The 26,777-nt window shown below is 47.7% G+C and overlaps 1 protein-coding gene across 2 annotated transcripts in view; it reads left to right on the top strand.

The window, feature by feature from the left end:
• Positions 1-26,777, top strand: part of PDIA5 (protein disulfide isomerase family A member 5) — a 904,279-nt gene that overhangs the window by 154,751 nt on the left and 722,751 nt on the right. For both annotated transcript variants that reach the window (XM_069616684.1, XM_069616685.1), the window contains exon 2: positions 2,155-2,281. In XM_069616684.1, the coding sequence (XP_069472785.1) occupies positions 2,155-2,281 (127 nt within the window). The remainder of the gene's footprint in view (positions 1-2,154; positions 2,282-26,777) is intronic.

Here is a 26,777-nt window from a genome sequence, read left to right as displayed (position 1 = left end):
GTGTGCCTTGCCGTTAGATGCAATGTGTCTTCAGTTCATGTCATGTGAGGCTGTCATTTAACCCGACAACCTGTATTTGCATACTTGATGTAGCCCCCCGCACCATGAGGTGAGGCTTTCCACATGATGCACCCTTACCAGTGTCTATTACTACTAGACTGTCCCTGTACACCTGTGGTAGCCCCGCCGCACCATGAGGTGAGGCTTTGCCAGTCTCTATACACTCATACCTATTTTGTCTTTCAACTCCTTTCTGCACGTTGTAACCATTAAGGGTTGTCTCTTTAGTCCCTGTTCTGTTTGCACTTATTGTAACTAACGCTTTGACACCGCAGTGTCTTGGCCGCTGCCATAAATGCTAAAATAAATCAAATCTAAACGGCCTATTTTAAAGAAAAGGTTCATCCACATGTTGAATTCGATCAGTCGTGATTACATCTGCCCCACGTAGCAATGTTCCTTTTTTATTTGTTGCAGAGCATTACTGACTTTGAAGGATTTAATCTCTGAACCGCACATGCTCCCATCCGCCATCTTGTGACAACTCTTGTCCACTTTATAATCCTCGGTCAGCAGGATGAAATGCCAAGAAACTTTGTGGTGAGGCTTGACGGGGGGCACCTGGGAGGTGCATATGGGGGAGGCATATCAATCGGAGGCACCTCTTTTCTTCAGTGAGTTTCAAATGACATCCACTAAGCTGCAGTGCTCTCCCCATGGATTGAGGAGGGCGGGAGTTTCTTTAGATTTGGTAATCTATCAAGGTTTTAGGGCAAACACACCCCAAACTATTGGCTGAAAAGAGCACTGCTCTTTGTAACTCGTCCTAGGTGATGTACTCTCAATAGGAGTGTGAGGCGTATCCACAGTGTTCCCACCTGTACTCTGTATAGGATTGACTTCAAAGGCGAGTGATTAAATCCTTACTTTGAACTGCTTGTAGTGTTGAAGGATTTGCTGCTTTGCCTGGTGTTGGATGATGTGTGAGGGGGTTACCTTCAGTGGAGAAACTTTGCTGAAAATGTTGGGGGGCACATGACCTCTGAAGAAAAGGAGCCCCTTTCAAATGAATGGGGACAAAATAGTGTGCCATGAAATTTGGGGCGGGGGGGACAAACGCCACGCCCCCCCTAAAATTACGCCCATGGTTACCTTGATTGTTCTTCTGCATTCAACAGAACACTATTAAAAAGTGTAGTATGGCTCTAGCTCACTTTTGCTGAATGTCAGCTTTGCCATATTGGGTTTTGCCCCTTTTTTATTTTTTAAATCTACAACGGGTTTATGGTAAGTTGCTGTAAGGTATAATGGGGGGTGGGGGAGGTGGATGTTTAAAGTGGGGGTGCACACCCCTCTGCTGAAAACGAAAATCTGTGAAGTTGGCATTTGTTCAAACATTCGGCAAGGGGTCATAAAATGGTATCATCTACGTTCCGTGTCTGGAATCTGCATGCGAGGATGAATAAACTGTTTCTGCCCAAGAAATTGAGGCTTACAGCTACAGTACTCGGCCCTCAAACTAAAGACTTTTGACTGTGCTGTCATGCACCAGAGCGCTTTAAAAAATCACGCTTTGCTGTGTTGGCAATAGCTGGACACAGTGTTTATATGTTAATGGCTTTTTATACTGCGCCAAATCATCATGGTAGTAGTCTCAGAGTACCTAGGCTTGCCTGTGGAGTGGCGCACTGTGCGCTTGCCTTGGGGTATCCAGACATTGGTGTGCTGGAGGAAATTAAATGACCGAGGGGGGTGGAGGGGGTGCAGAGAAGAGGATGGAGAAAGTAGGAAATGGATACCACAAACAGGTTGGTGGGAATTAATAGGGGTGCGGGGGAGTGTTTCATGATATGGGTGCATGTCTGTCTTGTTAGGTGGACCATAGTTCTGGAAAAGATGGGAGGAAGATATGTCCGAAGAGGTTATATATTGCCCCCCCCCCCCCCAAGGTCATTTGGAGAATTGCAAGCTAGTACACAATGTAATGTTAGATGCATGACTGGGTCTAGAGTGGCTTGGGAATCCTGGAAGCTTGTTGGCTTGTTGGCTTATTTACTGGGCATCTGCTTGTGTTGTACCTCTGTTCAAAATTCAGAATGTTAACTCTGAGGACTGCCACTGACTCAGTTCTACAATGTCTTTTCTTGTTCTTAGGTACTTTTTCCATCCTGCCTGCTGTCTGCAAAGATATCTCCGCTTATAGAAAAAATTAGCGATCATAAAGATTTCAAGAAGCTCCTCCGAACACGCAATAATGTCCTGGTGCTCTACTCCAAATCTGGTGAGTTCTTATTGTGTCGAATGCGCCAATGGTATTAGTTCTGTAAAGTGGGCCTTTGGTGCTGTTCATGGCAATAGCCAGTGATACTGGAGTACATCCGCAATGAAACGATGTTCCTGAGGTGTGCTGCTTCAATGCAAAATGATGGGTCTTGTGCCCTGGATTTCAATTTGAACGCTGGTAACTGGCATGATTTGGCCGGCCGCCCCGCTCATCACTGGATCATGCACTGGCTGAAAGTGTGACGACTCTTGTGCAGAACGAGCCAAATTTCCATTTGCTTCTCCACAATACGCTCATGTAAAGTCTGCAGAGTTTAAGTGACCCCAAGTGAGGGATTAGGCAGGAGGATATGTTTCTTTAAGTTTTGCAGGTATGTTAACATGCTTGCCGTGAAATCCAGGCATGTGCTATCCTCACAGGCAATGTTTGAGCCTCGATGTGGAAAACACAGGTGCAGAAACCCTACAGAACAGAGCTTCTTTTGGCCCATGGAGCATATTTCAGTCAGTTGGATGGAGGTTGGGCACTTGGTAAATGTTTGGTTTTGTGGAAGTAAACGCAATGCTGTGTTTGTTACCAGCAGTGGGTTGGTTGTTTATTAAGTCTACATTGCCACATTTTTGCCTGTATGATTCCAGACATTCACCTGCCCTTTCAAAAATATGTTGCAATGGACTTTCATCAGATTAGTAGGAGCAAATCATCAAATTCTGATTAACCCAAATTTTGTGTGCGCGTGTGTATATGTATATTTCATGTATGTATATGTTTTAATTGTGATATGGGTTAAAAGGTAAACCTTAACAACACATCATTCACAATAAATCTAGAAAATCACACAACCTCATAAAATCACTAACATAGTCACTATCACAGTACTAAAAACATGAATCGGGTTTAAAAAAAAAACTGTCAAATGCAAAATCAAATCGTTTTTGTCTGCAATCATTCAAAAAGTGCATTCAAACATCAGTAAAGTGCTATGAGTGCACTACTTCCCCCTTGCATCTTTCTCGACCGAAGTGATTCGCTGGCAGGTTCAAATAGATCATGCACAAAGGCGCTAAAATGCATCTGTCTCATTTGGCCCCTTCGAGGGCAATGTAAAGTTGGATGTCTCCGCGTTTCAAGATGGGCCGCACTCGAGCATAAGCTACCAGATCTCTTTATCCAGACCAGTTCGAGGGCGTGTGTGTGGGGGGGGTGGGAGGGGGAGTAGATTCACCTTAAGTCTCAAATGCATGCTACGAGCCAGACTACACGGAAACCAATATATTTAAACACATTCTCACGTTTGCTTACGAGTATTCAGACAGTGACGTGTATTTACCTATTTGATGCACAATCGGCTCACACCTGTTAAAGCTTTTAGGCTACGCATTGTATGTGTAGGATTGCAATGTAAATCAGGTTGGAGCAATACCCAATTGTTCTACCGCCACTTGTGCGTTATTGGGTATTTTTACTCCCTCACAACCACAGTTTAAGATGGATTTCTGAACTCTGACCTGGTGGGCAGAGGATCAGGAGGCCAGCCTAGTTTCTTGGAACAGGGTAACGTTCTGGACAAGCCAGACCAATCAAGGTAGCTATGGTCTGTGGTCGAGACTAGGTCTCAGGAGGGGTGAGGGGGACTGAAAGACCTCAATGAGCACACAGAGTAAAGGACACTTCCATATCACTCCCAGTCAGGTGTAGATGTATTAAAAAATACATATACATTTATTTCAAGGCCTTTGAGTTTCAAACACTCAAATCACAGTGATACTATTTAGACCAACACAATACTATCAAAATACATATATACAAGACCAATGGGGTCTAAAGGGTTAAAGCACCAAATGGGTCCACAACCTAAAAGGGGCAGGAAACGGCCATTACAAATGGCCTTTAGCCCCTTCTACATCCAACACACTCCTAAGAGGCAGTCTGATCCCTAAGAAGAGAGGAGCCTAATGCTCAAAAGTACAGGCAATGCAAGCGCACGCGGTAGTTCCAATGGGCAAAACGGGGTCTCTTTAGAGGTCTCTAGCAGCTCAGGAAGGTGGGTGAGGCTATTCAAGGAGGGTCTCCACTTGAGGGCAGAGTTGATTCCAAGAGATGGGAATAGTTTGCTAGTTCGCACTGGCGCACTCCGGACCAAACTTCGGCAGTCGAATCCACTTCAATTGCAGGTTCAAGTGTGGCAATTTGGCGGCTCTCCGGCTTTCAGCTTCGAAGATACAGCGATGATTCCCAAACGGGCAGTGGCGATTTCTCCGCTCCTGGTGGATGGATCAGGCCAGTTTCACTGCAGCAGACTTCAGGGGCAAGAGGGGCACAAATGCAGTGCACCTGCAAAGATGGTCACCACGGCTGGGCGACCCGGTAACCGCATATGCCCCGGGTCTGGCGGACTCGTCTCACTTCAGACCTGGGAACGCCAAGTGTACGAAATTCGGTGCGAGGGTGTCGTGAATACAGAGCTAGCAGTATACCACATTTCGAGGGCCTCCTCGAAACGGCGGCGGATACAGAGCAAAGGTCCTGCGTAATCTGGTCAGCCCACGGATTGGCCCAGGGACACTTCCGAGAAGGCTTACTTGCAGGTTTTGTTGAAGGTGCAGAGAATAGTTGGTCCCACTATTCCAATGGGTCGAAGCGTCTTCGCAGACCTTCTAGGACGACCAAATGCAGACGGGTCCCACGGGGATGACAGCGCGCTCAGGATGCCAAACCTTTCACCGGTTCACCAGCGGTTCCTCGACTCGGCTTCTTAGCTTACGGATATTTGGAGCTTATCCTTTGTTCAGTGAGATCTCAAGAGATTGACATGGTATGGGTGTTTGGGGGCTTCCCTTATTCAGAATCTCCTTTGCGCCAAAAAGAAGAGGATCCAATGGGAGATCTGCTCACATTCAGGCATACCATATGTGGATCCATCACAGACCACGGTGGTCCCAGGTATTGACAGCACTCCAGACTCCCTGGCACCCAGGATGTGTATTGGGGACAGACACCCCATCCCACATCCTGGAGGTACACACACAAGGCATGCAGAAGCCCACAAAAGCTTGAAGTTTCGTGGGAAAAGGCATGCCCAAATAAGGACTGACGTGGGTCGTCTCGACCTGGGGAAGGCGAAGGGGCAAGATGGCAAAAGGACAGGACAAAGAACCTTATGGTATGGCCATTTTGGAGCTAGGCCACCTATTTGTGCCAAAAGCAATAATGGTGGTTTACCTTGCAGGAAAGGGTTAAACTTATAGGAAAAGATAAGCTGCCACCAGCCCTGTGCCTGACACATCTGCACATCTCCTAAAAATCCATCGAGAGTATCTAGGGCCTTTGGAAAGTGCACTGTACTGGAAGGTACATTGTACACTTGTTACATGTTGCAGAAAAGTTGCAACATTGGAAAAGGATTAAGGGAAACAGTCTCCCAGTACTGAGTCTTAAGGGCATGCCAGTTTCCCTATAAAAAGTGGGCGAAGGCCCAGAGGAGTGCAGCATAATTCTGGGCTCCCCTGGCAAAATCAGACTATGGTGTTTAAACAGCAGCAAAATTTGGGGTGTACACAACTGGAGGGAAAATTACACATAAATGGAAATCTTTCCTAACACCACACATCCAGCCCTCCACTACCCCCACAAAGTACACTGTATTACAAAACATGTTTGTTCTAGATGTGTGTTAAACTCCTCTAACAATTCTCAGCTGCTGTATTAAACTGCTATGAATATTATTCATTTTCACGTGATTTATTGCACTTCTCAGAACCCCCTTATCCTTGCACTCGTGCACCCTGATGGATAGTGTGAAGTGTGGATAATTGTAGTACCCGGGCATGGCTTATTTAGGAAGTACCCGCACAGAAAGACAAAGCTTGAATCTTGGGCTTGAAATGAGCAGTTCATTGCAGTATTGGATTTCCCACATTGCATGGACCCCAGAGAACAACCTGTTTCTCATATAGAGCGTCCTGTCCTATTTCTCCAGAGCTCTAAAAGTGGTTTATTAACCAATTGTATTTATTTTACCTCAAGGAAAAGCTGATATGGGTACAGGTGTGTTATAAATGACTTATCCTCTCAAAGCTTCCCTCCCAGTTATAAACCCCCAAAGGAACTGACTGGGCAGTCCTTTTGGATTCGTACCTGGGAGGCCCGCTTGCACTCCACTCTCTCAAGCCAAGCGCTTAACCCCCTGAGCGATCTCTCCAGCTTTGCATAGCTGTGCAGCCAATGACTTTCCATATTGGCAGCAGCATTTATGACCTGGACTCCTTGCACAAGCGCTGCCTTCTCAAGGCCCTTGTGGTGACGCCTGATGCTTCCACTTACTTTATGGGTCTTCCACATTCCTTTTTGAAGGGATTGGTACTTCCGATGTATTCCACATCTATGACAGGTAATCACCACAGCTGTGCTGCTTCAGAAAATGTTCTGCATCAATGACGTCGATGGGCTGTCCTCGAGAGCTTCCGTCGAGCCGACGTCACTGGATGCTATAAGTAGGATGCACGACGCCGTAGCCTCAGTTCTGTTTTTTCTGTGAACGTGTTTGCTTCGGAGAGCTCGGCGCGCCTCAGATCTTCTGAGTTATTTTATCGGTTCTTCGAACTTGTTTGTTTGTGAAGATACCATGTCTTTGTCTTCTACCCCGCTGCCGGGATTCAAGAAGTGTCGGGACTGCGGTTCCAAGATGTCGCTTACGGACCCGCATAACGCCTTCTAGGGCCACCGCTCGCACGCGTTCGGGCTCGGGTGGTCGGAACGATCATCGGGAGCCTTCGAGGTCCTGATCGGACAAGGTGGATCGCTCTAGCCATGCCCGCTCAAGGTCCTGGTCCTCGACGCCCTCGAGACCGTCGGAGCCTGTGGCGTCTTCAAAGAAGATGTTGACGCCATCGGCGCCATGTCCGTCGAGGGATTCTCTCGAGGTTCCGCCTCCGAGGAAGCCATCGGCACCGAGGCCGTCGAAGGACACGCTCGGAGCACCGCCCTCGAAGACTGTGTCGAAGCCATCAGCGCCACGCGCCTTGTCCACGCCGATTCCGTCGACACCTTTCAAGGAAGCTTTATCGGAGGTACCCCAGAGACTGGTGGAAACCCTGAGGAAGGCTCTGGCTAAGTCGAAAAATGTGTTTATCCCTTTTTCTGTGCCCTCATCCAGGGATTTATTCCAGCCTCTTGATTATATTTCTGAGGTGGATGAAGGGTCTGATAAGGTTTGGTTCCTGACGAACTATTGTCTGGTCATAGCCAGATGGAAGACCTGCATCAGTCTTTGCGTGACGCCAGTGGTCTGGACACCTCTCCGGAGATTGAGTTTGGTAGGCCGGAGACTTGCACGCACGCAGAGTCTTCGTACCAGCGGCTAATGTCGAGGGTGGCGGAGTACTTGGGGTGGTCTGCGCCACCAGTGGATTTTCTGCAGGATGACCTGACAGATATCTTGGACCAAGGTCCACCTACTGACCCGGTACTGCCATTCCATATTCCCTTGCAAAGAAGGGTGGCGGTGGTTTGGACTGCTCCGGAGAGTCTCCCGGCAGTGGGTAAGTCGTTGCTGAAAAAGTACCGCCCAGCCAGTGGCGACCCCGGCTACTTGTCCATGCACCCTACTCCGGAAAGTTTGGTGGTGCATTGCCAGTGGTGAAGATTAAGTCTAAACCTTCCAGCCATCACCTCTTTGTTTTTGCTATGTCACCCCGAGTGGGACGGGTATGCCCAGACGTGGGTCCCGTGCCTGCTGGGCCTAGAGACCCAGGCTACTCCTAACTGATGAGCCCCAACAAGAGTGAAACATGTTTGGGGATGCTTGTGGTCTCGTGCAGAGGGATGTGGCCTAGCAGTTCGGGCTGGACTGCCCCTTTTGGGGTGGGGCCAAGCCTGATTTGCATATGGTCTTTCCCTTCTGTAATGGCTTGGCAGGTGAAGAACGGGGGTCTGGAGGGTTGCCCAGAGCATTGCCAGTGGTTAAGATTAAGTCTAAACCTTCCAGCCATCACCTCTTTGTTTTTGCGCAGGCGGCTATGGCCCCAGCAAAATGGGTGTCGTACCCTACTATCCCTCCTGATAGGGACGACAAACGTTTTGATGGTTGCGCAAAGTAAGTCTTTTCTTCAGGGGGTATGGCTTTGAAAGCAGCCAACTCTGTGTGTGCCTTAGCACGTTTCACTCACACTCTGTGGAATTTTGTTTCATTGGCAGCTGAACATATTCCCGAAGGGGAGGAACTGGATGGCTTTCTTGCCCTTGTTCAGGATGGCAAGGATGCCATGTGTGAATCCGTTCAGTCGGGTCTAGACGTGGCAGACTGTGTCAGCCGGTCCATGGCGGCGAGCACCGTGATGCGCAGATTTGCGTGGTTGCATAAGTCGGGGTTTGCTCTGGGTGTACAAGCCCGGCTTCTCAACATGCCCTTTGATGGTGACCATCTTTTTGGCAGCAAGGCTGACGAGAGCCTTGAGAGGTTGCAGACCTCCAAAGCTGCAGCGAAGTCGTTGAGCGCTGCAGTTCGCCAACCTCTGCCTTTTCGTCCTAGGGGACAGCAATGGAGGGGAGGTTCCTTTCGATGCTACACTACCTTTGGTAGATTGAGGAAAGCTGCTAGTCAAAGGGGCCAACGTAGGAGTACCAGAGGTGGAAAACAAGGTACTCGAGGTGCAAAGGCAGCTCGGGCAGTTGCCTCTTTGCCCTAAGGCACTGCCGCAGCCGCTTCAGCTCAGTCATGAGGCCATGTCCCATGGTTCGCCGGTTGGGGGGGAAGGCTGGCGCAGCATCTTGTAGAATGGCGTGACATTACTTCAGATGTGTGGGTTCTGGAGATTTTAGCCCACGGCTACTGTCTTCCTTTCCGGCAGAAGCCTCGCGACAATCCACCAGGGAATCTCTCTTTGAAGAGTCCAGATCCGCTCCTTGCGCAGGAAATCAAATCCCTGCTGGAGAAAGGCGCCATAGAACTGGTGCCTGTAGCGGAGAGGAACAAGGGATGGTATTCCCCATATTTTTTGATTTCGAAAAAAGATGGGGGGGGGATTGAGACCCATCATGGACTTGCGTGGTTTGATCAAGCTCCTCAGGAAGGACAAGTTCAAGATGGCTACTCTCTAAGTCCTCCAGGCCCTTCAACTTCAGGACTGGTTGGTGTCTCTCGACCTCAAGGATGCTTACTTTCATGTGCCGATTCATCCCAAGCACATGAAGTACCTGAGGTTCGCGGTTGGCGACTCGCACTTTCAGTTTTGGGTCCTGCCGTTCGGATTGACCTCCGCCCCGAGGGTTTTCACCAAGCTCATGGTGGTGGTGGCAGCATATCTCAGCAAAGGGGGGGATTCACGTCTACCCTTAACTGGACGATTGGTTGATCAGGGCACGCTCTTCCGAGCAAATCCTGGATCATGTCAGTCACCTGCCACTCCCTTCACAGGCTGGGCTTCTCCCTCAACTTAAAGAAGTCCCATTTAACGCCAACCCAGCGGCTCCAGTACATCGGAGCAGTGCTCGACAGATCCTTGGGGCAGTGTTTCCCTCCCCAGGTGAGGACTCGTCACATCTGCAGATGGTGAACAAGTTTCGAAATGCTCAGTCTCCCGGCGTTCGAGTTCTTAAGGTTGCTCGGCCTCATGGCATCCTGCATTCTTCTGGTGCCAGAGGCCAGGCTGCGGATGAGATCTCTGCAGTGGCCTCTCAAGATGCAGTGGTCACAGTCCTGTTCAGGTGCCGCCCTTGGACGCCCAGGATCTTCTGTGGTGGGCCGTCGAAGGCAATCTGATGAACGGGGCTCCATTTTGGCTACCCTGGCCGGAGGTGACTATCGTGACGGACGCATCCCTCACAGGATGGGGAGCTCATGCCAATCAGTTGACAGTCAGTGGTCGTTGGTCTCCGTTGGAGTCCAGACACCATCTCAATCTGTTGGAGCTGAGGGCCATCAGGCTAGCTCTGAAGGCTTTTCTGCCGTATGTGCGGGGGAAGAATGTCCTGATTCTGACAGACAATACAGTGGCCATGTTCTACCTCAACAAAAGGGGGGGGCAGGGTCTCTCCCTCTGTTCAGAGAAGCGATGCAGCTCTGGTTGTGGGCCATCCAGCAGGAAATTTCGATCTCGGCAGTTCATCTGGCCGGAGACGAAAACGAGGCGGCGGACGCTCTGAGCAGGCAGAGCACGGTCTCTCACGAGTGGAAGGTGGCTGATGAGATTCTCCTGGAGATCTTCGCCCTTTGGGGGACCCCTCAAGTGGATCTCCTTGCCACCAGTGTCAACCGGAAGTGCGAAAGATTTTGCTCACGGGAATCTCCTCCAAGAGGAGTCTTAAGGGACGCGTTCGTAGTGGAGTGGTCCTTTCCACTGTTGTACGTGTTTCTTCCAGTCCCCGTCATTACGCAAGTGCTGAGGAGGTTACAGAGGTTCGGTTCCTGAATGATCCTCATTGCTCCGGCATGGGACTGGAGAACGTGGTACCCGGACCTTCTCGACATGTTCATTTGCCCTCCACGCCGTCTTCCCTACCGAGACGATCTGCTCTCACGGGAGGGGGGGGGGGTCAGGTTCTCCATCCAGAGGTCAAGTCCCTCAACCTTCATGCTTGTCTTATGAACGGTTGATGTATAAGGATTGGGACCTCCCTGAAGACGTGATGGAGGTGTTGCTTTCGGCCAGAAGGCTTGCAACAAAGTCCCTGTAACGTTGCCATTGGAGAAAGTTCTGCAACTTCTGCAGGGTTAAGAATGTGGATCCTTTTTCATGTGCTATTCCTGTGGTTCTGTCTTTTTTGCTTTCGTTAGCCCACAAGGACCTGCAAGTGGGTACCATTCAAAGGTTACCTGGCGGCGCTGTCCATATTTAAGCGCTCGTCTGAGGAGTGTTCTTATTTTAAGATTCCTTTGATTTCTCAGTTTCTGAAAGGGCTCACTAATGTGTTCCCACCGTCACCTTTCCAGGTACCGGGTTGGGATTTGAACCTAGTTCTAAAATTCCTACTGGGAGCTCTGTTTGAGCCTTTACATTCTTGTCCTTTGAGACTGTTGTCTTTGAAAACTGTATTTTTAGTTGCGGTTACTTCCGCTCGCTGAGTGAGTGAGTTGCAGGCACTTTCCGCTAAGCCACCCTTCACGGTGTTCCATAAGGACAGGGTTGTCCTTAGGGTTCGTCCTTCTTTTCTTCCGAAAGTTGCGTCGGAATTTCATTTAAGACGGAAGGTCATTCTTCCGGCGTTCTACAGGCTCCATAGGTTGGATCCTAGGAGAGCTTTAAGTTTCTACATCTCACGCATGTCCCGGGTCAGAGTAGACGATCAGCTCTTTATAGGATATGCTGGAAGGCGCTTGGGACAAGCTGTTACTAAGCCGACTTTGTCTAGATGGATTATCTGAATGTTACTGCTTGGCGGGTAAGGACCCTCCGGTAGGCTTACGGGCCCATTGTACCAGGGGTGCGGCTGCCTCTAGTGCTCTGCAGAGGGGTGTTCCCATTCGTAACATTTGTGAAGCAGCCACATGGGCCTCTGTCCATACTTTTGTAAAACACTATTCCCTGGATTCTATCCATGGGCAAGATTTGGCCTTTGGCAAGGCGGTCCTTTATTCTGCAATTTAATTGGACATTCTAATTTCTTTCACACCTCCATACGTTGGTACTGCTTTGGGAGTCTGTCATAGATGTGGAAACGTCAGAGGAACCAATCCCTTCGAAGAACAAGTTACTTTCTTACCTGGTAACATTCTTTCGATGGGATGTTCAGACGACGTATTCCACATCGTACCCTCCCAGCCTCCCCCGCTACAGAATTTCTTATGCGATTGCAGCTTACGTTTCCGCAAGGCTCTCTGTGGTCATACTGGTAGAACATTGATGCCACACGTTCTGGGAAAAAACTATAACTGAAGCTACGGGCGTCGTACGTCCTACTTATAACATCCGGTGACGTCGGCTTGACGGAAGCCCTCGAGGACAGCGTATCCGATGCAGGACGCAGATGCCGAAAATGTGCCGAAGCAGCACAGCTGTGGTGATTACCTGTCATAGGTGTGGAATACGTCGTCCGAACAGCCCATCGAAATAACGTTACCAGGTAAGAAAGTAACTTGTTCTTCTGAGTTCATTGTATCAAATAATGTTGAGTCTGCAGTGCAAGGCCCGAACACCCAGAGCAGTCTCCATTTATTCGCACACCCAACCTCGGACTTCACATACAGGTGATGGAATGTTCGCCATATGTACAGCCATCTGCTACTTCACTGCACTCGCTAGTGGAAGTAAATGGTTCACTTCCGCGGTTTATGTTATTGAAACTTCTTGAGTGCAACAAAGAGCGAAAGGTATCTTGGTGCTATACATTTGCAGAAACCAAGAAGGAGAAAAAATAACACCCCAAAAGAAAGGGGGAGGACAGAAAAAAAGACTTAAAGATGCGTTTTAAGCGCTTTGCTGAAGGCCAAGTGGTTGACAATGGCACTGAAGGTCAGAGGGAGAAGATTCCACAAGGTCGGAGCAGCGACCGAGAAAACTCGTCCCTGATGGTGACTCTGGAAAAATGCACGGAATGGTGCATCCCATCCTGTAAAAGAGCGAGACAGATTGTTAAAACGAAAAAGGCTCATAGGCGAGGATTGACACACTAGTTTATCGAAATTGCTATGGCTGCTTGTCCTTTAAACAGTTTGACAACTTCAGTACGTACATGGGCAATAAAAGGCGTTTTTACTTTAAAAAAAGAAAAAAATATAGAGCCCCTGACCGTTTTTTCATGAAGTACTACAATCTCTTTAACCCCTCCATGCCTGCTACTGTCAAGACAGCTTGAAAAGTGCACCCCTCCGCTCTCCCCAATGGTGCAGTCCTAGGCACGAACTGCTTGCCCCATGTGTGAGGTTTATCTGTACATGTTTACCTGTTGCATTATCTCGCTGCCCCCCCCCCCCTCAGGAGGGCGCCCTACTTTAAAAAAGGGCATCTGCTCCATGAGCGGTTTTCAAACCGCTCCACCAATGGTGATCAGTCCGTGTTGTGCGCTGTCTTGGGGGCAGGTGACCTTGTGGTGATGTCTTTATCTCATCCTATTTTAATACTAACTGGGGGGGGGGCTCCTGATCAGGAAGCCTATGTTCACGGCCTGCAGCACATGATTATCGGCCATGCAGGATAAGCCACAGTGATCTCATCCAGGATTGCTAATTATGACACGTGACATGGACTTTTTGTAGCGTGTATGGCCATCACATCCCAATCGCCTGTCTCCCACAGACTTATTTATTTGGTCCCACCCGCCCCCCCCCCCTCCCCCCCCCCAAAGACAAATCTCTGTTTCCATCAAATGCGAAAGCATGCACGTCTTACGCTGCATCCATTCTAACCACCTTTACAGGTGCATTCCATCACTCCACGTACGTCATAGCCTCTCAGGCATGGCTGCACCTCATTCCCATCCCCCGCCAACCGCTCCAGGCGCGCTTTTCCTCACTAGATCTAGCCAATCGCTCCCATCGATAACTTCCCCCACTCCACCCATTCCCCCACGGGATGTGCCCCACTCGCAGTCCACCCCCAAACACCATACAAGGCATTCAACACTCCGTAGCCACGCCCCCTGGTAGGCGCCACCTGCCGTACCTCACACATGTATTCCCAATCCACCGCTCACAGGCAGCCTCGCTGCACATCCAATCTCAATCCACCCAGAAGCAGCACCACCTTCCAGCCTACTCCAGCATGAACATTCCCCCATCTCCAGGGAGGAGGAGGAGGAGCAGGAGCAGGAGGAGGAGGAGGACCACCACCACGACCTCTTATGGAAAATGTAGCCCAAAAGTCCTGCCAAGAGATGAAGCAGCGACGGTTCAGACTTTTGAAAAAAAGAACATAGACATTCCAATCATGGCTTCCCCACTTGACCAAAACGATGTGATCTTGGCCACATCACTTTAATTCCGCATACACCAGTTTCGTTTTAACCATTCACACTTTTAGTATGCGAGGAAGATGGATGGGTATCATGTGGCCGTGGCAGCTGCCTTTTCAAATGGGAGTTGCAACAAATATCCACACATGAAGAGTCTATTACTGATCGATATAGCGTGTAGCCCGAGACTATATGCCTTTAGGAGACGGGCAGCGAAGGGCCAAACCGTCCGTCCCGCATTTCAGCTGCGGGTGCCCAGAGTGCACGCGCAGGCACATAGTGTGACGCTAGTGCACGTCAGGAAACCCCGATTGCAAGTAGTCTAGCCAGCGCCTATAGCGTGGAGATGATTCTGCCAATGCAACTAAACTAGAGAAGGAGTCTGCTTCATCAAAGCTGTCTTTTTGGCTGCAAAAAAGCGCTGACGAAAGTATTCGCAGGTGTGCAAGCAAGTCTACCATTCTAGAACTGGTGAAACAACTCATCTTGGTACTGTTGGAGAAGTTTGGTCCTAGTCGCTCTAATTTTATTACGGCTTAATTCTCACCACTGGCAAGAATTTGGCTAGTTCTAGGTTGTAAACTGGGCATTCGATTTAATTAGCTGAATAAGGATGAAAGTTTGGAACCGTTCCGCATTCGGGGAAAGAGCTCAATGGACCGCTTCATTTGGACTGCCTAAAACATTCCGTATTTTATGTTGGCCGGCTTACTTTGCCATTTGGTGAGCAGACCGGCTCAGCGGCGTCGCTAGGGAGGGGGATGGGGGGGCAGGGACCCCCTGTGAAACCCTATGCCCCCCTTATACCTCACTATCTAAGACTAGCAGTGACCATGTTCCCCCCCTACTTTTGTCTGTGCCCCCTACTTTTGTCTTTGGCCCCCTCTGTGCCCCTCCTAAATTTGATTCCTGCCGACGCCACTGCCGGCCATCTGACCCACCCCAGGCTCTGGAAAAGGGTGGACCATGATGCAGATGTGTGGGTCTTCAGCATGCCTGGTCGGCATATCCGTGGGGGGCTTGGTGTCCACCCCAGCTCACCAATGCGGATGCTACAGCAGTTTCCCACGCTCCGTGGTCCGCCGCAGCTTACGGTGTGGTGTGCCCGCAGAGACCTACTCTTAAAACTTAAACCTTTGCTGTATAGGAATTTAACCCAGAGATTTAAGGGAGATCACTTTCCTGGGTGTCAGGAAACCGGTTTAAATAATAACTACCCACAGGAGCCAGAGTTCCCCCCGGACCCATGTTAATGATATATGATCGGTTATACCCAGAGGTTTCCAAGCGCAGACTCAGGGAATCGAACCTGTGGTGCTAATGACTGGAACGTGCTCAGAATGCCAACATATCACATTCTAAGCACCGCAACTAGTGCTTGCAGTGGAGGGGAGGGCTTTCCACTGTGAGGAAGACCGGTTTCTGGCCCCATTTAATTCTCATAAGTCTAATAAGCGTTTATATTTGTTTGCACATTTCTGGCTATGTATTGTGTCTAAAAAGGGAACATCATTGAGCTTCGATACAGACAGGCAGATTTATGATGTGCAAATAAACGCCCTTAAGCTATTCCCGAGCAAAGCCGCACCCTCCATTGTTTGTACCTTACATTCAAGTCAGCGTTTGGGACGTCTCTCCGACTCTGGCCTCTTTCCACTTTTAACCTGGTGAGACAGATGCCTGAAAACAGTCTGTTAAACCATGTGCGAGTGAGCCCTTCTAGCACACTCGGCGGAGTAGATCCCTTCTCGCTGAGCTAGACTATGCGGTTAGTAAACGGTGGGCCCAGTGAGGGGGAATGATGTGTCTTGGATCATGTCATTTTGTTCAGGTGTGGTCAGGTTTTGGGTACGGATATCCCGGCTCCGCAGTTTAGCAGTTCTCTACATACCCTCCCATCCTGTGTTCAGTTTTATACCAATTTACGCTTTGCACGTTGCTTGCTTTCCAAATCGCTGAATTGGCACTGTGTTGCCACGCAGACTTGATAGCTCCGTGGCATTATCATGGAAACCTGGTGTGCCAAGCAAGAGCGTACAGCATGGCCGTTTGCAAACATTATTTCACAGCCAGTATCCTGCTAAACGTGTTCCTAAACAATTCACTGTTGTTCTCAATTACCCATTGCAGAATGCAAGGAAGTGGAAACTCTAAAAATTAAGATCATTGAGCCACACTCATTTACAGTTTTGGGTGGTGGGTGTCGGTAACCACGTCTGGAATAGGCTATGGCTACAATGGCGATACACCAAAACTGTATGGCAGTTTACCGGTAGACCGGAGCTCGCCACGTGGATGTGGCAGCTTTCTACTTCTCGTTATTGGGGGGGGAAGGGGCACGTAATCTGAGCAGACAGAGGGACCAGGAATAAGTCCCAGAACAGGGGTGCAGTCTGTTTGACTACCCTTGCAATAAGTCTGCCTCTGGTGCTGTCGCCCATCTGCCCCTCCAGTCCCCCTCCGACGTATTCCATATCTTTGACAGTAATCACCGCAGCTGTGCTGCGGTGATTACTGTCAAAGATATGGAGTACATCGTCAGACCATCCCATCGAAAGAACGTTACCAGGTAAGAGAGTAACTTGTTCTTTGGTTTCATCCATCCCAGCGTGGCAGCCAATGCTGGCTTGTCCGCATATCACTAATAAGCTGCTGGAGAATTTCCCGCCAATTTCAGCACATTAATGAATGTGATATCAGACATATTTCAAATAGGAGCTGCTGGATTGGGCATCAAATTGAAGCACGTGGACATTTTCCCAAAGGATCAGAAATAGCTATGTTCAGGCCTCCAATCCCCATTGAGATACAACAAGCTTCAAAATACCCTCTCCCTCGAAGGAATAACTCTTGCCCTACAGATCTCCGAAAGAAACCCGGTGTCTAAATGAATCCCTTGCACGATTGCGGAGTCAGATTTCCTGAAAATGAATGCAATTACCCCTGAGCTTGATGGACTTGCACGCAATTCTGCCACGTGGATGCCGGAACGTGAGTGCGCAAGTTGATGGGCAAATGCGCCTCGTGCATACATGTTGTGCCCAGATACCTGCTCAGACATGGCACCATCTTGTTCCCAATTCCATGTACAATTTAATGACAAATACTGCTCATTAGGAAATGTTCACCCTCGTGATGTAGCAGGTTTGAGATATCCAGTCGCCTATTCTGGAAGTGGGCTGCCGCGTGATGCCGCTGATGACCTATATCATTTCAAGTTAAAAGCGAATGCTGGGTTTTGTCGTCCACACTGTAAATGATCTCACCTATAGAGGTTGTAGGACTACAAGCCTAGAGAGCCCACAAATTGCAAATTGTAACAATGTGGCATAATTCCACATATTCACTTGTGATTTACCTGCCCCATAGTCCAGTTGCATGCGTCTGATGGGGGACTCCAAGCACTGCGGAAGCCTACAAGAACTATAAAATGTACCGGAAATCATTAGCTTCTCCTGCACAAGCCATCCTAATTTGAGACTATATCTGAGATTCTTAGTCATTAGTGTTATGGAAAAGTGTACATTTGTGCCAGTGTGCACGCACACATACCATCACATGCACCCACAAGCCTACATATACACACCCATTGGCTGACACAAATCCACCCCCTTACTTCGACACAGGCATTCTACCCCCTACCTAAACACACAGCCACCACGCACTCTACCCAGACCCATTCATCCCACCCCCTACCTATTCATTGTTCCACTCCACCCCATACCTATGCTCCAAAATGCAATACATGCACCCACACATGCAAACACTTACATTTCCACAGTTCCCCTGGCCGACGAGCTTAAATCTCTGTCCCATCCCTGGGCTTCTGCCCCCCCCCACCCCTCCACAGTATGTGGATGTCCTTTTCCTGCAGTTTAGAGGCATAGGCTCCCGTGTTATTCCCTCCTTAGAATAGTCTCTTATATCATGATATGGCTGGAGCTGGATGGGCGTATACATGCTCCGAGCTGATTACCACTCGGGAAATGTTGACCAATATGATTTTCCTGCTATGCTGAGTTGAGTAAGCTTTTATTTTCTCTTTATGCTAGCATAGAATTGGATCTAAACCCTGATGCCCACCTTAGCTTTTTGGGTTTCTGTACACTCAAACCCTGAAGAGTAAATACCTACGCCAACCGGTCCTGCTAAGTTTTTGATGTGTGATGGAGTCTTGAGGGATTATGTGCTTCATGGATTCCTTCATCTGTAAGGGGTCAAGACTAAGACTCGCACACAGTGGCATGTTTGTTGGTCGCTATAGATTTCCAGAAAACAATAAGAAGGGTTGGGGAAAATCCGATTTATCCCTAATCCTAACAGGGGGTTTCCCCTGCCTCAACCAAACTAAGCACTCTGTTTCAGGATCTTAAATAAGAGTGCCATCATCCTGTGTCCAAAAGTCCTAATCTTCCCCTTAAACTCTAAACTCAATACAGTGTGTACAGGTTGGCTCTGGTAAGCTCTATACTCATAGCTTGCTTCAAAAGTTCTCAACATAAAAGGTTTAAGGTGCAGAACATAGAGTAAATACACGGTTCCGCCACAATAGGGGCCCTCCCTTCCCCTACAGTCCTGGCAGTTCAAAAAGTTTCTTTCCCACGTTTTGGCAGTATTCACAAGGACATGAGTCTTGCTTTGAATTTCCTTCAAGCATGCAGTTACTTTACAAAGTTACTTTGCTTTTTACCCCCGGTGTACTCTCCTGTCAGGGTACTTGTGACTTTCTTGTCAATCCTTTAAAAAAAGGGGTACGAGTCATCCTTTTTGGTTCCACAACTAGTTTGCTCCCTTGCCAGGATATTGTTTCACTTCTTACTCCTGGTTTACTCTCCTGCCAGGATATCACTTGGCTTCTTTTCTCCCCTTTCTGGGTATGAGTCTCAGACCTCCTGTTTGCCTGGTGCACTACCCTGTCAGGGCTTTCTTTCTTTGTTCACTTTCTTTCATCCACATTACACTGGCTTTCCACAGTTGGGTCACTGTCCCCTTTCCAATATAGTTCTTATTTACTTTTTCTCCCCTTTCCAAGGGTTGGGTTGCCAACCCCTTCTCAACTCTGTCCATATGTATAACGGTTCCTCTTTTACAGTTTTGGGCTACCGTTTCACTTTCAACAATGTTCACATACACTTAATTCCCTCCTTTGGAATACTGGGTCGCTGAACCGTCTGCAACAATGTTCTCAATTTTATATCCGTTCTTTTACTATTTTCAATGGCCTTCTCTTGCATGCTCCGCATAAGGCGGCATTCACTGTTAGGTGCCGAGTAACCCATTCCAACTCCGTGGGCTTACCGGGCACCTGGCAGTCCTCTCGTCTCCTCTTTGACTTCTCGTTTGGTCCACTGACGAGGCGTTTATCCTGTTAGCCGGTCCGTCTTCGCTTTGGTTTCTCACTATTGGCAGCTCCTGCTGCTCTCGGTCATCAGGTGAAAGGATGCTTTCGGTTCCTCCTGACACGTCTGTTTTAAGCCTCTGCGTTGTGACTCTCAATCTCCTGGTTTGTGGCGTGTTTGTCTGAGTTCGCACCCATTGCCGACGGACTCGGCCTCTGCCACACACTCCCATTTCTATCAGCTGTGGTAGTTTTAAACTTTCTGGCATCAGTCAAACGTTTCCAAAGATTAGAACGTGGCATTCGCTTACCACTTCTAGGCATCTTCGTTGCTTCATCTTTCTTCCTCGTCTCAGTACTTAAATGGGGGGGGAGGGGACAAGGGATTTCTTCCCCTGCCACAATAAGCCATACAAGTATGTTATACAGCTGTATGGATGTCATGTGGAATTCAGGTTGGCAAGTTATTTTGCTCTGTGGTTTCCCTACCTCCAAGGTGATGGTCCTTCCCCAGGTGGTCCTCCCGCAGATGGCCACCACCAGGGTGAGTGTCGGGTCATTAACGCCTTTCCCTGGCTGCATAAGAGAAGCGACCCCCCCCTCCAGATAATCAGTGGTGATATCGCTAAATTCCCACCATTCACCCCATTGGATTGCCGGGTCGTGCAATATATGCATCCAAAGGCTCGCAAAGGGTTTTGTGCCTTAAGGTCGCCTACAGACCATTCAATTGTGTTGTGCATTAAGGTTGCTTACAGACCATTTCAATTGTGTTGTGCCTTAAGGTCGCTTACAGACCATTCAATTGTGTTGTGCCTTAAGGTCGCTTACAGACCATTCAACTGTGTTGTGCATTAAGGTTGCTTACAGACCATTTCAATTGTGTTGTGCCTTAAGGTCGCTTACAGACCATTCAATTGTGTTGTGCCTTAAGGTCGCTTACAGACCATTCAACTGTGTTGTGCATTAAGGTTGCTTACAGACCATTTCAATTGTGTTGTGCCTTAAGGTCGCTTACAGACCATTCAATTGTGTTGTGCATTAAGGTCGCTTACAGACCATTCAACTGTGTTGTGCATTAAGGTTGCTTACAGACCATTTCAATTGTGTTGTGCCTTAAGGTCGCTTACAGACCATTCAATTGCAGGCTAAAATTGCATTTAGGGATATGTTTTGAGTCGCTAAAATGGAACTTGGAACCTAGCTATGTTTTTAGTTGCATTCTATAACTGCATACCTTTAGTGTAAAGCTGAATCTAGCTGTGCCTCGATTCGCATGCCGCAACTCCCTATCTTCAGGTTAATAGCGAAAGCTATATCTAACTGTGCTGCTATCTGCGCACCTGACTTAGTCAGCTAGCATGTACTCTCCAAAACCAAACATACTAAGTATCACTGCACTAGATAGGACAGCTAAGTTACCTCTCTACGCTGCCTCCCTCATCATATTAGTGGTAATATCACTCTCCTCCCTGATCATGCCTATTCCTCAACAAACCATTGGACCTACAGTAAACCAATATCAAGATGACACTACCACATACAGGGCCTGTAGTACCATAGACAGAAACCTCAAACTTCATGCTCGCTTACCAAAATTGTACGAACTTCCAGCAAAGCAAATTGAACAAATCAACTTCCTAAAAATGAACATACTGCCGAAAACCACTGCAGTACACACTAGGAAAGCTCATATCCCTAAAAGACTCACACAAAAATGCTCCAAACCTACCATTATAGCAAGCACCATGCTCACTAAACATCACCTCAATGGTGCACTCATAAATGCAAGGTCCCTAGTCGCTCATGCTACAGAAATCTCAGATATTATTCTCGGACACCACCTAGACTTCCTAGCCATATCAGAATCGTGGCTTCATGATGCAGCGGGTCCCGCCCTCTCCTTAGCAGTTCCCGACAATTATACCATCATACGAGCTGACAGACACACCTCCCGAGGCGGGGGTCTAGCCATTATTGCCAAGATCAGTCTCGACATAAGAGTCTCCACATCCCCCATCACAAAATCTTGTGAATGCCTCTCGGTCAAAATAGCCACCGCCAGCTCCCAAACATTAAACATTGTCCTGCTCTACAGACCTCCTGGTCCTATTGGAACCTTTGTTGAGGACCTCTCCACCACCTTGCCCAACAATTTGAAAAACACCTCCCAAACCATAGTGCTAGGAGATCTCAACCTAGGCTACAATGATATTAAAGACACCCAGTCCACAGCCACTGCTCTGATTCTAAAAGAGCTGGGCTTTGCCCAAAGAGTCACCTGTCCCATCATAATAAAGGTCGCATCCTTGACTGGATAGCTGATCACAACTGTGGAGTAACCATTACAGACACTGTTCCCCAGATCTGGACGGACCACTTTCTTCTTCTATTTACAGTAGATACTAACTTAGCCACAGCCAAGCCCACACCTGCCCCTCCTATACCCACGAGGAACAAAAAGCTAATAACCACGGAAAAATTGTTGCCAATCATACTACCCCAACTAAACTCGCTCCCAGCTAACACGGAGCCTGATATGCTAGTTGATCAATTCAATGAAACTATGAACTCAGCCCTTGATCACATAGCACCGCTCAAATTACGGACTAGTAAACCGAAAAAACATCTCAACTCATGGTTCACCCCCCACCTAACAAATCTCAGGTTAACCAAAAGAAAACTAGAATCCAAATGGAGACTTACTCCTACAGTTGAAAACAAACTAAACCTTGCAAAGATATCATCCCAATACAAAAAAGATATCCTACTAGCCAAACAGGAAACATACAATACCAGAATATCCCAATCTAAATCAAGTGTCAGAGAACTGTTCAGTATCTTGAAAGAGCTGGAAACACCCATCATTCCCCAAGAAAACTGCACCAAGGACAAAAAATGGTGCTCAGACATTCAGTCTGCCCTTATCAACAAAGTAGTCAACCTACAAACCAAAATCGCCCTAAAAAAAGCATCTCTCACACCTCAGGACGCCCTAACCCCAGCACCCCTACTTAAAGCTAAACAAATAACACGTTTCTGCTTCTCCAAGGTTTCTACCATTGAAGTCGAAAAAGTGATCCTGGGACTTAAACCGTCCAACTGTAAAGGTGACCAATGCCCTGCCCAATTAATTAAGGATGCTGCAAGAGAATCGCCATTCATAGCTAAACTCCTCAACTCATCCTTCACTACCGGCATTGTACCGAAAAATCTTAAAGAGTCGTGGGTCTTGCCACTCCTAAAGAAGCAAACCCTCGACCCTGCCATTCCTACCAATTTTAGGCCTATCACGACTGTGCCCTTTCTTCTAAAAATTTTGGACAAAGTGGCATACATGCAAATACAAAATTTCCTTGAATCCAACCACCTGCTCGGAACCCGCCAATCTGGATTCCGTCCCCAGCATGGTACAGAGACTGCCCTTATCGATCTCAAGGCCCAAATAGATCAATGTAGGGAAAATGGCCAAGCAGCCTTACTCCTCTTGCTAGACCTCTCAGCAGCGTTCGATTTAGTCGACCATACAGTCTTATGCAGCCACCTAGACTCTGCTGCTCACTTCTCTAAAGAGGCCATATCATGGATCACATCCTTCCTGAATAACCGTACCATGAGAGTCTTCTCTCCATCAGCCTCAGATGACCCGATCCCTATAACGTGCGGTGTACCGAAGGGATCGTCTGTATCACCAACCCTCTATAACATTTTCACAAAGCCGCTCTTTGACGAAATGGATCATCTGGGTATCGCCTACACCAACTATGCAGACGATACCCAGATCCTCCTTCCGCTTTCAGGAGATTACATCGTGGATCTGGCTTTAGTGAATAAAATGTACAGCATCGTTCAGGCATGGATGGCCACACACGGCTTATGCCTGAACGACAACAAAACTGAGCTCATAATCCTAGGCACCCCGACATACATAACTAAACTCAACACTGACTATGCCAGCTTCATTATCGATGGGAACAATATCAAAGTAGCAAAGGAAGTCAAGACCCTAGGCTTTTACCTTGACGCCACCTTAAACTTTGGCAAACAAGTCAACTCCCTAGCCTCTTCCACAGCATATACTTGCAAACTCATTAGAGCCAGCAAGCAATTCCTCTCTACAGACAGCTGCATCACGCTTGCCAGAGCCCTTATTCTGTCCAAACTGGACTACTGTAATGGTCTTTACATTGGGGCTAACAAACAGACTATCCAAAAAATCCAGGTCCTACAGAATAATGCCCTGAGAGCCGCGCTTAAGAGCAACAGGAAAGAGCATATCTCCTCTATAAGAAGAGAATATAAATGGCTATCCACTCAGGACAAAATCCAAATCAAAATTGCCTCCCTTACTCACAAGTGCCTCAATAACATGGCACCACCTTACCTCATGGACAGGCTACACTTAAGAACTTCACTTAGACCAACAAGAATGGTCAATGCAAATTGCCTCTATGTCCCTCGCTTTAAACGTGCCACTATTGGAGGACATAGCTTCGCAGTCAAAGCAGCACAGCTTTGGAACTCCCTACCACATGACATAAGAGAACCCCAGCCCTTTGCGAAATTTAGGCAGAATTTGACCAAGTGGCTGAGAGCTAATGACATCTAACTAATCCGACCTGCTTGACCTGACTGTCCCTACTAGCTTTCCACCTGCATGCCCCAGTTCTGATACCACTTTCTGTATTTTACTCCATTGTATATTACTGTACCTATTCCACTGTATATCACCTCCACATTGTGAATATTCCTGTACCTTGATCACCTCCTGTCTCGACCTTGCTCCAGCCCTGCTCATTCTTGCTTATTGTATACTGCATTATGACCATGCACATGTACCTGTATATATTTTATTTATGGCAGAATGTATTATGATTATGTAATTGTACCTGTAACAAAGCTGAGCATATCCTTGTCTTGTGCGCCCTGATGCTCCAGGGCCTGGCGCGCCCTACAAATAATAAACTAAACTAAACTAAGAGGTCTCATTGGAGATCTCGGGGTGTGGAATGGGAGACTAAAGACCGGTCTCCACCCCAAAAAAGAAGTGGCGGCACCGCAAGTGGTACACTCACCCAGCAGTTCCTCTTGGCACCACTATTCTTCATGAAAGATGAGTTGTCACCACTCCAGGGGCTAACGAGAGCCAGCTTCTCTGGTACCTTTCCCCACCTCGTCCTCCGACCTGGAGGAGTGGGAGGCCTTTCTGCAGAAGATGCTTCACATCTTTGCAGGGCCCAGACATGACTTCCGCTGTGGTGACAGTGGCACCATCAGGATACACTGTGCTTGGATTAACCGGCGCAGGGAATGCTGCAACAGACCCCGACCGCATGGCCTGTCTGCTCTGGCTCTTAGCTGCACTGATTGGCTGCGCCTTAGGGCTTCGAATGACTGGGGCCGGGATAGTCTGACTCAACGCTGTTCGGTGTAGACTGAATACGCTCCTCTGACTATGTCGGAGATGGGTGAGATGTCAGTTGAAAAGGGACATCCTAGTCCTTTTAGATTGGAATCCATCGGCCCTAGGGAGCTCTGATTTCCCAGAGGAGTTCTATGGTAAAGGAAGTGGCTTTTGGAACTAGCATATTACCTGCAGGAAGCCAGTGATTTGGACACCTTCCTGGAGTTGGAGATCCTACTGGCACCAGCGGCTAGTGGCTGAGGCGGTCCAGACATTGAGCGTGTCCTCCCCTTCCAGACCTAAAGTTCAGTTTGAGGTTACGGACATTTTGGATGGAGGTCTGAAAAAGGAGAATCTAGTACCTTATAGTTGAAGCTTCAGTGCTGGAGGTCTGGGAGAAACCTACCTCTGCACCCACGGTAGAGCAGGACCTGGCAAAGCAGCCTTGTCCGGCACATTGTGACCCTGCCTTTTTTGGCCACCCGTGCCTCCCTGTAGAGCTTGGTGGTATAGGATGTGTGAGGGGGCAGTAATGCAAGGTGGACAGCTGTTTGATTCTTCAAAATATGCCATTTTATTGAAGAAAAAATGATATTAAATGCCTCACTATCCCTATTCTGCTGAGGATTTCCCTGGCTAACAAAGCTAAGCGGAAACACACTCGCACATGATGTCTGGCGCTCACACTTCAACATGAAATACAAAGAAAAAATGTATGGCAATTTAAATATCTACAACATTCCGTTTATTGATAACCTCTCAATAACCTGCGAGTTCCCATCCCCAGGACACCAAGGGAATTCAACTCCAATGTTCAACAAAAAGAAACAAGGAAATCTCTCTAGGTAAGAGTCTCCGATCAGTTCTTGGTGTTTCAATGACGAGGTAAAGTCTGGTTAACCAATGTTCCATCAATAGCAAATCTTTTCTTCTTTATGGAATATAAATATTCCACTTCCTAAAAACCACCCCAATGGTATTCCCAACCAGTTTGCTTTGCCACCACTTCTAGTAATCCAAGAAGACTTGCCACAGTTGAAAAGAAATGCAACTTTTTCAATGAAATACAGTCCTTGGTTAACAGTTATGTCATTATTCAGATTAGGATTCACACTAGGTTTGTCAGGATGACTTCACAGTACGGCTGCTTCTACTTCAACAACTTCACTTCTACTAAAGTGTACCATGAGGAAATTTCTCGTTTGTCTCCCAGTACTCCACTCTACTTGTACTACTGATGTTTTGCATCCACTGATTTATGTTAAGGCACTTTAGCACCTTCAAACAGGCAAAGCACTCTTCCTCTGCATATCTTTTTCAAAAGGAGCAGCCTCTTTGTCTCTCTTGTCTGGCTGCCGCAATAAAAACCCAAGTTTGCCTTAATGACCCAATTCTTTCTGGTGTTTAAAGTCTTTGACAATATATGTTGTGTCAACTTCAAATAATATTTGAGTAGCAAGTTTCCCTTCCCCAACTTTGCCTTCTTCTCTCTGCCAACTATTAGCCAATATTTACCCAGAAGCCTTGGTCCTACTCTGGGTTTCAGTTAATGCTTGCACACTTGTATTTCCGGCAAGGTTAGACTTCTTTTGGACTCTTGGTTAGATTGTTTTCTGTCTTTAAGAAAGGCTTCTTTCAGTCTTAATATGGGAGGACTCTTGGCTTGGGCAATGCTTGCTCTCTTCAACTGCAGATACAATGGTCAAACACTTCTTTTATTAGCATTTAACGTTCACGTGAATAAACAGTCACTGTTTTCTTAGAAAGTGAAATCATGCACATGTGACTACTTCATACGGTTTACAATGTTTAAAGAGATTAACAATGGATTCTCATGTTAACCTCCACTTGAGAATCATTATGCC

This window comes from Ambystoma mexicanum, chromosome 9, assembly GCF_040938575.1.
Source record: "Ambystoma mexicanum isolate Mex_15411 chromosome 9, UKY_AmexF1_1, whole genome shotgun sequence".
Classification (NCBI taxonomy): domain Eukaryota; kingdom Metazoa; phylum Chordata; class Amphibia; order Caudata; family Ambystomatidae; genus Ambystoma; species Ambystoma mexicanum.
This window is presented reverse-complemented; position numbering and strand designations above follow the sequence as displayed.